Source organism: Heptranchias perlo, chromosome 36 (assembly GCF_035084215.1).
Source record: "Heptranchias perlo isolate sHepPer1 chromosome 36, sHepPer1.hap1, whole genome shotgun sequence".
NCBI lineage: Eukaryota > Metazoa > Chordata > Chondrichthyes > Hexanchiformes > Hexanchidae > Heptranchias > Heptranchias perlo.
The window spans coordinates 858036-871339 of NC_090360.1; the positions used below are offsets into that span (position 1 = coordinate 858036).

The window sequence follows — 13304 nt, forward strand, 5'->3', positions numbered from 1 at the left end:
AACGCGTTTGATGTAGTGTACATGGATTTTAGCAAGGCTTTTGTCAAGGTCCCACGTGGCAGACTGGTCAAAAAAGTAAAAGCCCATGGGATCCAAGGGAAAGTGGCAAGTTGGATCCAAAATTGGCTCAGTGGCAGGAAGCAAATGGTAATGGTTGACATATGTTTTTGCAACTGGAAGGCTGTTTCCAGTGGTGTTCCGAAAGGCTCAGTACTAGGTCCCTTGCTTTTTGTGGTATATATTAATGATTTGGACTTGAATTTGGGAGGCTTGATCAAGAAGTTTGCAGATGATACAAAAAATGGCCGTGTGGTTGATAGTGAGGAAGAAAGCTGTGGACTGCAGGAAGATGTCAATGGACTGGTCAGGTGGGCAGAAAAGTGACAAATGGAATTCAGTCCGGAGAAGTGTGAGGTAATGCATTTGGGGAGGGCAAACAAGGCAAGGGAGTACACAATAAATGGGAGGATACTGAGAGGTGTAGAGGAACAAAGGGACCTTGGAGTGCATGTCCACAGATCCCTGAAGATAGCAGGACAGGTAGATAAGGTGGTTAAAAAGGCATACGGGATACTTTCCTTTATTAGCTGAGGCATAGAATATAGAAGCAGGGAGGTTATGCTAGAACTGTATAAAACATTGGTTAGGCCACAACTCGAGTACTGCGTGCAGTCTGGTCACCACATTGCAGGAAAGATGTGATTGCACTAAAGAGGGTACAGAGGAGATTTATGTGGATGTTGCCAGGGCTGGAGAATTTTAGCTATGAAAAAAGATTGGATAGGCTGGTGCTTTCTTTGGAACAAAGGAGGCTGAGGGGAGATTTAATTGAGGTCTTTAAAGTTATGAGCGGCCTGGATAGAATGGATAGGGAGGACCTATTTCCCTTATCAGAGAGGTCAGTGACCAGGGGGCATAGATTTAAAGTAATTGGTAGAAGGATTAGAGGGGAGCTGAGAGAAATGTTTTCACCCAGAGGTGGTGGGGGTCTGGAACTCACTGCCTGAGAGGGTGGTAGAGGCAGAAACCCTCAACTCATTTAAAAAGTACCTGGATGTGCACCTGAAGTGCTGTAACCTACAGGGATACGGACCAAGTGCTGGAAAGTGGGATTAAGCTGGATAGCTCTTTTTCAGCTGGCACGGACCCGATGGGCCGAATGGTCTCTTTGTGTACTGTAACTTGCTTCGATTCTATGATAAGCTGTGCATGAGATTTTGGCATAGGGGAGTTCATCTTTATAATGCACCAAAGCAGCTCCTAACATTTGAACGGCTGTTATAAAGCAAACTTGGGGCATTGACATTTTGATGACCAAACTGGATGGATAGTGCCTTTTACAGGGCTCTGAAGTCTTTTAAACATTTCAATTTATGCCTCCTCATTTTTAAAAAAAAAACCTTTATAAAAATATTCCTTTATAAAGCATGTGATAGTTACAGCTAGTTGAAAGGATGTTATCAAGTGAAATTTACTTAGAGTAAATGGAAATGTAATCAAGTTTGTTAAAACACACACACATTGTAATGTCAAAAGGGAGACCAATGGTGGTGCTCCTCAAAAATCGGCCCAACAGTTGTCGAATTTTCATTAACTATTTTTGTTCCTTTTCAGTTGAGATGTAAAATCTTACGTCATGTTTTAAACATTTTTTGGAGCATTTTGAAGCGTTACAGACTCAATGTTCAGCTGAACGTTATTCAGTTGTTGAAACTTCCTTGAATCAATTTAAGGTTGACTCTACTGTTGGGCTCAGTAAACTGTTTGAAGCCCTTATCAGGGCTCACTGTAGAAATTTTGCAAAAAAGGATAGTAATCAGATTTTATAATGGCTTGTTCAGGAAGGCCACCTTTCAAAATCAGGCATTTTAACACCAGAACTTTTCTTCCCTCCCCTCCCCTCAAAATGTAGAGCATTGCTTCTTGTACCTTTGGCTCACAATTGGACATTAGTCTGTTACAATTAGGCAATTGGTCCAATGGACCATTGAAAAATTTCCAACAGGCTTGCAGTACTGTGCTCTCAAATGCATGGACCATCTTGGGCAGTTAAAGCACATTGAATTCGCACAATGTATAATGTTTTTAGTATTAGTGGTCCAGTGAGTTTTATTTGTCACCCAGTGATCCTACTGTCTTTAGTTGTGACCCACATTAGTTCTAAGTGATGTCTGAAAATAGAAACCTGTCCCACTAAATTCACATTTTACATGTTAGTGAGATGTCCGTTCCCACCTGTGCTATTGCCATAAATGAAGGAATGTTATTTTTGTGTCTCGATGTGGGCAGCACTGGCAAGGGTGCATTTACTATCCATTCGTAGCTGCTGTGATAAGGTGGTGGTGGGCTGCTGCCTCACACCACTGGAGTCCTGGTGGTCGTGCTTCCACAATGGTGTTAGGTGGGGAATTCCAGGATATTGACCTGGCGGTGAGAAGGAACAGCGGTATCTGTCAGCTTGGTGTATGAATTGAGGGTAATGTTACTCTGACATTGCTGATCTTGCATTCTGTCTCTTCAAACGTCTAATTCATCTGTCCACTTGTTTGACACCTTGCCTTGACTGTGGCAAGAACTGTATAAACCCAGTTTTCGTTTCTACGGCTTTGACGGTGGGAGAAAGAATCATAGAGAATTTACGGCACAGATGGAGGCCATTTGACCCATTGTGTCCGCGCCGGACCATATGAGAGGCATTCGTTCCCCAGTGGTGCTGGTATCAGCATAGATATCGCTGACTTGACGTCAGTGGTGCAATTCTGCAGAAGACACCTGAAATGATGGGTCTCCATAAAGCCAGAAAATTGATGAAATTTGGGTGCAAGTCATTTAATATGATTCTTGCATGGTCTCCAGATACAGATGGGAGGCATATTTCAAGCAGAAATTATACCCTTGAGATTTTTCATCTTTGAAGTGCATTGCTTGCTGGCTGGTGACATCCTTGCATTGACGTGTACGATGGCTTCCAGTTACCATGAGCTAGAATCCAGCACCTGCAGAAACCAGCTGTAGACCATATAAAGGTGGTACGGAATCTGTTTCAGGCCTCGTGCAGTCTGAGGAATTCATCTAATCCTATAACCAGAAAGAAGAATCACTCCCATTTGCAAATTATTGTATGAGTGGGGCATAATATTAGAACAGATCAGTGTGAAACATTCACTTTTTTTCCACTTTACCGCTCCGAGGGAAGTTGTTAAAGCACATTTAAGATTATACCTGTCAAATGCCACTATTCTTCCTCATTCATTCAATATAGAGTAAGACATAGGCCGTTGCCCCCTGATAGGGGAGAATTGGGCAAAGCATAATTGTGCTTTGGATTGCTGCAATGTTCCTTGATGCACTGCTACCTGCTAAGATTGGTTGATTCCTAGTTTTACAGGTTTAAGTTGAGGAAAGGCAAGAAATTCGGGCTTTTCAACCTCGAAAGAAGGAATGAGAGGTGATCTTAGAGACAGAAGATTGTAAAGAGTACGGAAATGGAATTATTTTAAACTGTAAATTAAGAGTAGGACACGGGGATACTGGTTGAAAGTAGTAACAGTTAAGTTTAGAACTGATATCAGGAAGTTCTTCAGAGTGGTGTGGGCTCCCAGATAGAGCAGTGGAGGTGAAAACCCTGCTGCAGTGGAGGGTGGTATGGTCGTGCTTGATGGGTGAGCTCAATTGGGCTAAATTAGTTCCCTCATCCATAAATATCTTGTGATCTTAAATCAAAGATTGAATAAGACCAAAGTAATATCTAAGTGGTTACATTATGCACGTCTCACTAGTAACCTGACCTTCATCAAATCTTTGGTGACAGAACAGGCTGCTGGTGATTAGCATGTTTTCAGACTGCACAGCATTAAGTTCACTGATGAGCAATTCCATGAAGTTCAGAGCACCTTGACCTGGCACATTTAGTCTAATGTACTGTGATTTGACGTGGTGATATGGAGTAGAACGTTCTTTGGTGCCTTGTATAAACCTGCAACAAGATCGACCACAGATACTCCAGTAAGTTGAATTACAAACCTGCAGTGAAAACTATGAGCAGTCTTGACATCGTACACCAGAAGAGCAAAGCTTGATTGTTTTTGCGGAGTGCGACGACATCATTGGATCCACACTTTACCTTCTGAAGAAGCGAATTATGTGTCTCAATCGAGGATGAATAGCTATAATTCTGGCAGATCTGAGGAGTCTCGTGATCAGAGGATGGGTGAGAGAAAGGCCCGTGATGTTGGCACAGTGTAGTTGGCCCTTAGTCATAGTTTGGTAACTAGCTGAGTAGCAGCAGTTGGTGGGACATTGTGATGAATGGACTGGTGGACAGTTCTCCATACATAAGCCTTGGAAATGTTTTTCATCAGTAAATGCACCAAATTTCTTGTTGAAAACAAATTATTAAATGAAGAAAGAAGGAACTTGCATTTATATAGCGCCTTTCACAAATCTCAGGATGTCCCGAAGGGCTTTACAGCCAATGAAGTACTTTTTTTAAGTGTGGTCATAGTTGTAATGTAGGAAACGCGGTAGCCAATTTGTGTACAGCAAGATCCCACAAACAGCAATGCTATAATGACCGGGTAATTGTTTTAGTGATGTTGGTTGGGGGATAAATATTGGCCAGGACCCTGGGGAGAACTATCCTGCTGTGCTTCGAATAGTGATGTGGGATCTTCTCTGTCCACGTGAGAACACAGACAAGGCCTCAGTTTGATGTCTTATCCAAAAGAAGGCACCTCCAACAGTGCAGCACTCCTTCAGTACTGCACTAAGAACATCAGAAATAGGAGCAGGAGTAGGCCATATGGCCCCTCGAGCCTGCTCTGCCATTCAGTAAGATCATGGCTGATCTTCGACCCCAACTCCACTTTCCCGCCCGATCTCCATATCCCTTGATTTCCCCTAGAGTCCAAAAATCTATCGATCTCAGCCTTGAATATATTCAATGATTCAGCATCCACAGCCCTCTGGGATAGAGAATTCCAAAGATTCACCACCCTCCTCGAGAAGAAATTCCTCCTCATCTCAGCCTTGAATGGCCGACCCCTTATCCTGCAACTATGCCCCTAGTTCTAGACTAGGTGCACTGAAGTTTAAGGCTAGATATGTGCTCAGGTCTCTGGAGTTAAGTTCTGCTTTCAAATGTGTAGGGCCTGGGAGAATTCTCATCAAATTTCATTGGTCTGGGTGTCAGGCAATAACTTCAAAGGTGGAAACTTCTAGTGATATTGATAGATCTGGTTGGGTAGGGAGAGTATCAAGAGCCTGGTTGTGTGTTTGGGGCAGAGGGTGGAGAGTCTCGTGTTCAGGCATGGACTGTGTGATGTGCTGTAAGGAATCTTCTCGCTGTCTGGACAGGACTTGTAGAAATCTATGGGATATTGTTTCCAAATTTTGGTGCATCATTTCCTTGCTGTCCAGTTTAGCTACATTTAATCAGCATAACCAAGTGCAGGGTGGAGCTGCTGCTCAGCCAGTACAGCAGGTGAGGGCCACCTGTCCATATATGGAACTCAGATGTGGCCTGTTGTAAACTTTGAAAATGTATTTTCAGTTTGTGGGCTACATGTGAGGGCCATGTAACTGGGAATAGCTCACTATTGGTTAAATGTGTAGGTTGCAGTTTGACCTGTTGGGGTCTGGTAATCGTGCTCTGTGACACGGCTTACAATATCACAAACAAGTGAGAAGTTTCAGTAACCAGGCTGCCATTAATCTTTTTAAATGGCTGAAAAAAAATCAGTTGGCACCCCATTTTGCTGTTTGTATTGTTACCAAGTTAAGAATTGCTTTCTCTCAATCCAGTAAGAAAGTTAAATGACCCCTTGGTTTCTAGTATTGGTGCAGAATATCTAGGCAATTCATCCTGTGCAGGCCATGCTTCTAACCTTGCTCTGATTTTTATCTGTTTTCCTATCCTGGTACTTCAGCTCTTTACTGAATCAGGATTTGGTTTCCATTCCCTTTTTAAATACATCAAATTAATTACTGCTTCTGAATGTGAAAAAGTTATTATTGCTAATGAGTAACTGTATAAATATAGTGAAATTCTGAATATTTGTAATGATCACTGAGTATGCCCAAGATTATACAGTGCTGTGACTGTACATTACCGTGTTACACCACATTAGATTATGGATGAGAGCAATACCAGGCAGCCTTTTTCTCCTATTGTGAGTGAGGAGTTCAGTGTGTATTGCATGTTGACTGTGGCGATTTGCACTCACTTTCAGATCCGCTGGAATTCAGTGATGAGTCAAATCCCATCTTTTCCGATGTTGGTAGGAAACCAATGAATAGACAGGAAAAAGCCAAGGAGAATACCAGGAAAATCTTCCATGGACCTAAACGGGTAAGCATTCTAGGCTGCTGGAAAACTGATGTATTGAATGTGCCACAAGGTGACCTGTTTTTTCTCCATGCTCAGTTGGTACTAAGAGTTTCACCAGGAGTGTTCAAGCTTTGTCTCTCTTGGCTGAACAGGTATGTACCATGGAGCTTCGAGGGCTACATAGAAAGTTTCTATCAGTGTTCCCATCCATCTGCATACATCTCCAGTTATAAGTAATCTGATGCCACATCTTGTTAAATATCCAAAAGCTTAATCTGCAAGTCCAAGGTACATGGAATTACATTTCATTGGCTTGGAGCTTCCTACTGAATGATAAGTGGAGAGCCAATCTCGCAGCTCTGCACATCAGCTGCTGATAGCACCAGGCAAGCAGCGTTACTATATCACACGTGACCACTCCATGGCCAGCCTCTCAAACCATCAGTGTAAAGGTCGTATCAACCATAGTGCAGGGATCACTTGAACTGACTGTTCCAGGGCATGAGGTAACAGGGGACCCTGTAGAAAGACAAGTCAGTAAGATTCATAACCCAGCAGTAAGATTACACTTGGTCTGTGGGAATCTTTCTTCTGTTTTTCTAGCATCATGCCTACTGGCTGTGTTCTTTCACATGTTGGGTCAGAATAATACATATACTGACCCTGACTCACCCCTTCCTGAGTCAGCTGCCCCTGACTGTGTGAACCACATGGTGAAACTCTTATTTTAATGGAGGACTTTGTTGCAGTTTGCTGCAGTGTTTTTAAATAATTAATCATTTGTTGCTCGCTCCTCAATCCCCGGCTGTGGACTGATGGCCTGCCCCTATACCTCTGCCGTGTAATGGGATCTGTGCTGGAGTAAGGGGAAGGAGGAGAGAATAAGAACTGACTGCTTTCTTGAGACCTCCAGCAGATGACATTTCTGAAATTGGCAACTGGAGGGAATTGCAGAGAGGAACCCAGCTGTTACCTCTGGAGTGTGTTGATCATGTGACTGGTTTTTGACTTCAGAATTCTTCAGACTGCAGCAGATTGAGCTCTGCACTGCCTGAATAAAGGCCTCTGTGATCTTGCCAAGAAACCTTGTGCTGGTGTGCAAACAAAGCTGCTTGATGCTGTCAGAGTGGATTAGTCTTCATAGTTCCCAATGCAAAATTTGAACCCTTGTATTCTCAGCTTTAGTTGGTTGCTGTTTGGAAACAGTAAAACTAGGTATTAATTGTTAAACCTCTTCCATTGGTAAGGGAGCCTTCAAAGTAACGTTCTTGGGTGTTTTCAGCTTTAATCCAGAATTACTCAACAGGTCTGTACTGTGGGTTTATCAGGTTTCCAGCTTTGTTGGAAAGGTGAGTGGTTGTGGTAGCCAAGTGCTATAGCATTGGACTAGCCACCGAGTACACAAGTTCAAACCCCACCAAGTTGTGAAATAGAATTCAATGTCTGGTAATTTATGGACCATGAAAGCTGCCGGATTGTTTTTGTAAAACAACTGGTTCTCTGATGTCCTTCAGGACAGAACCTGACACCCCACCCAGTCTGGCCTACATGTGGCTCTAGTCCCACACTACCTGGTTAATTCTTAATGCCCTCAGGACAACTTCCATACCAGCGTCACCACATTCTAAGAACAAATATAAAAAATATCTATCCTCCAAGTGGGTCTAAGCTCAAGTCTCGGTTTGTTAGATTACAGTTTGTGTTGAGGGGACAGAGATAATACGTGGTGAAACTTATCACATGGAAATTAAATTAGGTACTGTGCCAATTTAATTGGGAAGGTATAAGATATGTGATGTTTGGAAGGACTGAGCCTGATGAACCAAAACCTGACTCACTGCTTTATTCCAAAGCACAATTGCATAATAAAGGGGAATATTACTGTGGAGCAGTAATTCACACTTGAGCAAACTTCATAATCTCCACCTCCAGGTGGGAAGTAGAATTGATCACATGGTGCGTTTAGTCACTGGAGCAAACATCCGATGGAGGCTTTTGAGTCTCGTACTTGGCAAAGAGCCAATTGATTAATTGATGAGTGCAAAGTCCATTAGTAAATGACTCTATTGCGTTGATGTCAGTGTCCGTTGTAGTATTAAATGCTTACTCGGATGCAGGAACTGTGTGTGTGTCCAGTTTCCAAGTGCCAAATGTTATATCTCCCTGGGGCTGCAGATAAATGGATTTCAACAAACAAAAAAGCTGTGGTTTACCTACTGAAATGAGGAAATATTTTAATAGCTTCCCTTCTGCCTCTAGCATTTCCCCTGATTACCCTAGCACCTTGGTATGTAGGTGCAACGCATGTCGTGATACTGGACCAGACGGATTCAGCTGATTGTTATCCTATGACCATTGAAAGTACTGGACTGAGTGTGTGAATGCTCAGTGAGGGCACGGCTTGATTTGGCTGCAAAGTCCCTGCTGGCACATCATTGAAGAAAGAAAAATCCGGGGGAAGGGATGAAGATAAGGGTTGGGGGCTAGTATTTTGGAGCTCCCAACTGTGTTGGTAGGATGCACATCAGCCCTGGAGAGGAGGAAGGAAAGTTGGAGGAATACACATTCAGCCATGCTCTTGCCTCTCTTTGTGGCTGGTCATGGAGCAGCAATGGGAGCGTGGGGGGCTTGGTGGTAGATTGCCTACCAACAGAGATGGAGTGTAGTCCCAGGAGAAAGATGAAAAGTCCTTATTTTTTTAAATGCACCAAATGCTGGACTATGAAAAGGTTTAACTACAGTAAAATCAGGAAATTTGCATTTGAAAAATGGGTTCCAGCCATGTTGGGTTTCAAGGCTTTGAGCCAGATATTCTGAAACAGCTTTCATTATTCGGAAAGGAGGAGAGGGAGCAATGATTAATATTAGCTGAAAGCATAGATTCAGGTGGGGTGTGAGAAACCATTACTTCTGAGAAGGTGACTGATTTTTTTTTAGAAGGTCCTCACTAAGGGACATTGTATGGGCACTGTGATCTCCACTGTGAAATTGGATAAGTATATTGAGGAACAAATTCAGTTAGACCTTCGAGGACAACAGGAAGCGCGGGAGATTAGCCTATTTTATTTTGGCTGAGAATGTCTGAGTCCACTTCCAGGGCACAAACCTTAAAATTGCACACTAAGGGAAGTGATAGTGCCATCTGTTAGATATGCATGACTCAGCAAACTTTTGTGTAAAAGTACTGGCAGCCTCTGCCCAAAATGTTCACTCTGGCAAAGTATTTCTCACATGCTGTAATAATTTGCCATGTTGCATCATACCATTGGAGATATTTTTGCTGTGTAAATGCCCTTTAACACTGAGGTAAGATTGTCATGTTTTCTGTTTCCTTGATGAAATTTTGATAGTTAACCCTTTATAGTGAAGTTTTAGTTGAACTAATGTCAGTGTTTCACTGTTAATCTAGCTTGCTTTGAGTCTTAATGTTCAACCTTGATACATGAGAATGGTGTAGACAGATAGCAAGTGTTGATGTTGGTTTGTGTGTAGTCAGTTAGTATCAAATCATCCAGAGCTTGAAGAGTAATACCTATTTTGAGTCTGCATTGATCAGCCAGTATAATTAAAACACCCAGTTTTGCAAATTATGCACACCAGAATGCAAAATTTGTTTCAAGTTTTGTTGTATTTTCATGGAGGCGAGAGAGATTTAAGGGAGTGGAGGTGCTTGTGAAAGATGTCTTTGTTTGTTTTGACCATAACTTTAAAAGTTAAACCATTTGACTTGTAACTCCATCCTCACTCTGTTCTGTGTGCTGTCTAGGATATGTGATGTTGACTGAAGAATTTTTGCAATGTGTCAGAAAACTATCAATGCAGACCTTGCTACTTCTGGAGCATGACAAATTTCAGTTATTTATCAGATAGAAGTTTACAGCACAGGAGGCCATTTAGCCTATGTCAGTGCTGGCTGTTTGCACGAACAATCTGTGCTAAACCCATAGCCCTGAATCTTACTCTGCTTTAAATGATTATACTTTGTTAGGGTGCAAACCTGACGTGCAAACTTGGCAAATGGCCAAATAAGTTCTAGGTGTTAAATTTCCACTTTAAACTTTGCTTCTTCAACAAACCTTCCTTTCTGTCTATCACCACCCCCCAACCTGTGTTCATTTTCTCCCACTCCCTGTTAAAAGAATTAATTCTGAACTTTGGAAGGAAGTAGGTTATACTGTAAATTTTATGGAGATCGTTGGGAGTCCTTAGTTCTCAGGTGAAAGGCGGCAGCTAACCAATTAACTACTTCTACTAACTCTTTCAGTGAGTAAGGAGGTAACTGTTCTTATTTGTGGCCAAAATAGGCCCAATTATGTCTCTGCATGAATTGACCTAAGGGAATACTGTCTCTCTCTAAATAAAAAGCTGTCAAAAATGCTCTGGCTGCTTGTTTGTGAGGTTTGACTGGACTGCTCTCCATCCCACCAGCAGCCCTTGACAGTGTGACAAATGGACAGGTCAGTGCTGGAGCCTTGTGCCATGTGACAGGGCAAAATCGGCTGCATTTTTCTGTCAATTATCACTAGTCCCCCAGGTGAACGTCGGACCTTGTCACAACTGATGGTGGTGGGCTGAAACTTTGGTAAAAACATAGACAGCTTGCATGCACCTTGTCATCAGCAAGATGGCAGTATGGAGGTCCAGACTGTTGATTCATTATGCGGCAGGACGGTTGTGCAGAAACCCCCCCCAGCATATTGGTAAGCAACAGTGGTCGCCCAAGGTTTTATTCCAATAAACATTTCGCACACGAACCAGTTAAATACCTGCTAAGTTACATCGAGGCACTGCAGATCTTGTGTCAGCAAAGAAACACCAGCCATATCAAGCCAAGCTTTCAGTCTTAACTTCAATTTATGATCAGTGTTTCACAATGAATTAATTTGAAGTGCGTTGACCTTGTAGTGGTAAATGTGACTGCTATTTAGCACAAAGATCCCACAAACAGCAATAAGATAAATGGCCAATTGATCTATTTTTTAGTGGTGGTTGAAAGAAGAATGTACTCCAGGAGAACTCACTGCTGCCTGCTCTTTTTCAACTAGTTCATGGGACCTTTTAATCCACCGAAACCACCAGAAAGGCAGATGGAGCCTTTGTTTAAGTGTCTCTTCTGCAATATGGTGCCTACAACAATGTAGCATTCCCTTAGGACTGCACTGGATAGTCACGCTGGACTTGGTGTTAAAGTCCTGGATTGGAGTATGATCCTGCAATATTCTGACTTGAAACAGAGTCAAGCTCCTCCACCTCTGAGATGTGATATGGGACTGGACATGTACAAGTCTTTCTTTACCCCCCCCCCCACTCTCAGCAGGAGCAGGAGCTGAGAAGCACCACATGCAGTTCAAATGCCTGGAACCAAGGCCTTTTTTCCCTCTAATTCCCATTTAGGAACTGACTTTGTTTGAGAAAGGAATGTCCAAACTATTTTGAAGCCATGGGTTTGTGATATGAAGTTACTGAAACTCTCCTGATCCTTACTTCAGCACAGTGAGTGAGGGCCACATGTTGGAACTGGACATTGTCCCTCTCTGCTTCACCCCCCCCCTACCCCCCATATATATTTGGCACACGGGCAGTCCATTATTTGGGGAAAATTGTATCCCACTTTTACTACTCTCTAGAAATCATAGTGCTGAATTTTTATCAGCCATCCTGTATTTTTCATTTAAAATGAGGTGTTGCTAACCAGGTGATCTTATTTTGACAAAGCCCTACAATATCCCCATCACTAAACCGGACAGAGTAAATTGAATTTGAGTGTTTCTTTCGTGGGCCATTCCTTTCAGGGCTGTCTGTAAGGCACCTGTGAACTGTTTGCACACACTCGCACAAAGAATTATTGCCTTGACCTGAGAACTGAGGAAGATGACTGCTTTGGCGCTGCAGAGCTCCGAGGTGGCCAGAAAATACAAGTCGGCAGAGACCCCCTGCTCGTTCTTGCATGGCTTTTGTAGACGACTATTTGTATATGGAGGTTGAACGAATGAGGCATAATGGGTAATCTACTATAGTAAAGGGTTTCTCGTCATCTATTGGAGTCCAGGGCAGAACAGTGAGATTGGACCAGAAGCAGTGTGTGTACCTCAATCTCCCCCAGTGTTGGTCTCAAATTGCGATCTATAGACAGATGATTTTCTACCCCCAAAAGTGTGATGACATTACTATTTGTTCTCAGTTAAACTAATTAAGAATTACGCCTGAAGATGATATTCTCATGCCCCCCAAGAAATGACACATTATAAAAAAAATACTATTTGCCAAGCGAAGAGTAATTCAAAATCTCTTTGCTGCACCTCTGAAGACAGGTTGTCCAAACTTAAAAGGGAGCTGATTCATCTCCATTACAACTGATGGCAATACATGACAACAGGGCTTCGTCGTCCACTCATTTGCTGTTGCCGCGCTGCCAATTGATCGGTCCCGCTGTTGCCGCGCTGCCAATTGATCGGTCCCGCTGTTGTCCATTTGAAAAGCCATTACATTTGGTTCCTATCTTCCATTAATGTACTTGGGATGAACTGTACAGAGGGGGGAGATTTTTTTCATGCTGTATGCTATCTAGTTATCAGCTGTAAGCTGCCAGCCACTTGAGTGAGATTCCAGATGGTGGAGCAATAGAAAGGAGCCTAGATTTGATGCTGGTAATTGGGCTACTTTTTTTTTGTTCCGTCATTATAGTGACGAGATGGGAATCGGGATTTTCACCTGTATTTTAAGGATCATATTGTACCAGTTCTCCATGAAAACTGAAAACCAGAGGCTTTGTCGCTAATACACAGAGGCTACCAATTAAGTCAAATTCTGTTCAGTAGATGTGGTTCCAGGATTTTTTTAGCAATGTTTTTGGGATCGCATTCCACGGTTCTGTCTGTGTTTGAAAATTGAAAAGCAGTGGCCTTGGTGGTTGGATTAATGCTTCGCAGGTCTGACCACTCAGTAAATTAAGAACATAAGAAATAGGAGCAGGAGT

At 42.6% G+C, this 13304-nt stretch overlaps 1 protein-coding gene across 1 annotated transcript in view; it reads left to right on the forward strand.

The window, feature by feature from the left end:
- LOC137303997 (wings apart-like protein homolog) overlaps positions 1 to 13304 on the forward strand; it is a 133298-nt gene that overhangs the window by 64827 nt on the left and 55167 nt on the right. The window contains exon 4 of the mRNA XM_067972385.1: positions 6231 to 6349. Coding sequence (XP_067828486.1) covers positions 6231 to 6349 — 119 coding nt within the window. The remainder of the gene's footprint in view (positions 1 to 6230; positions 6350 to 13304) is intronic.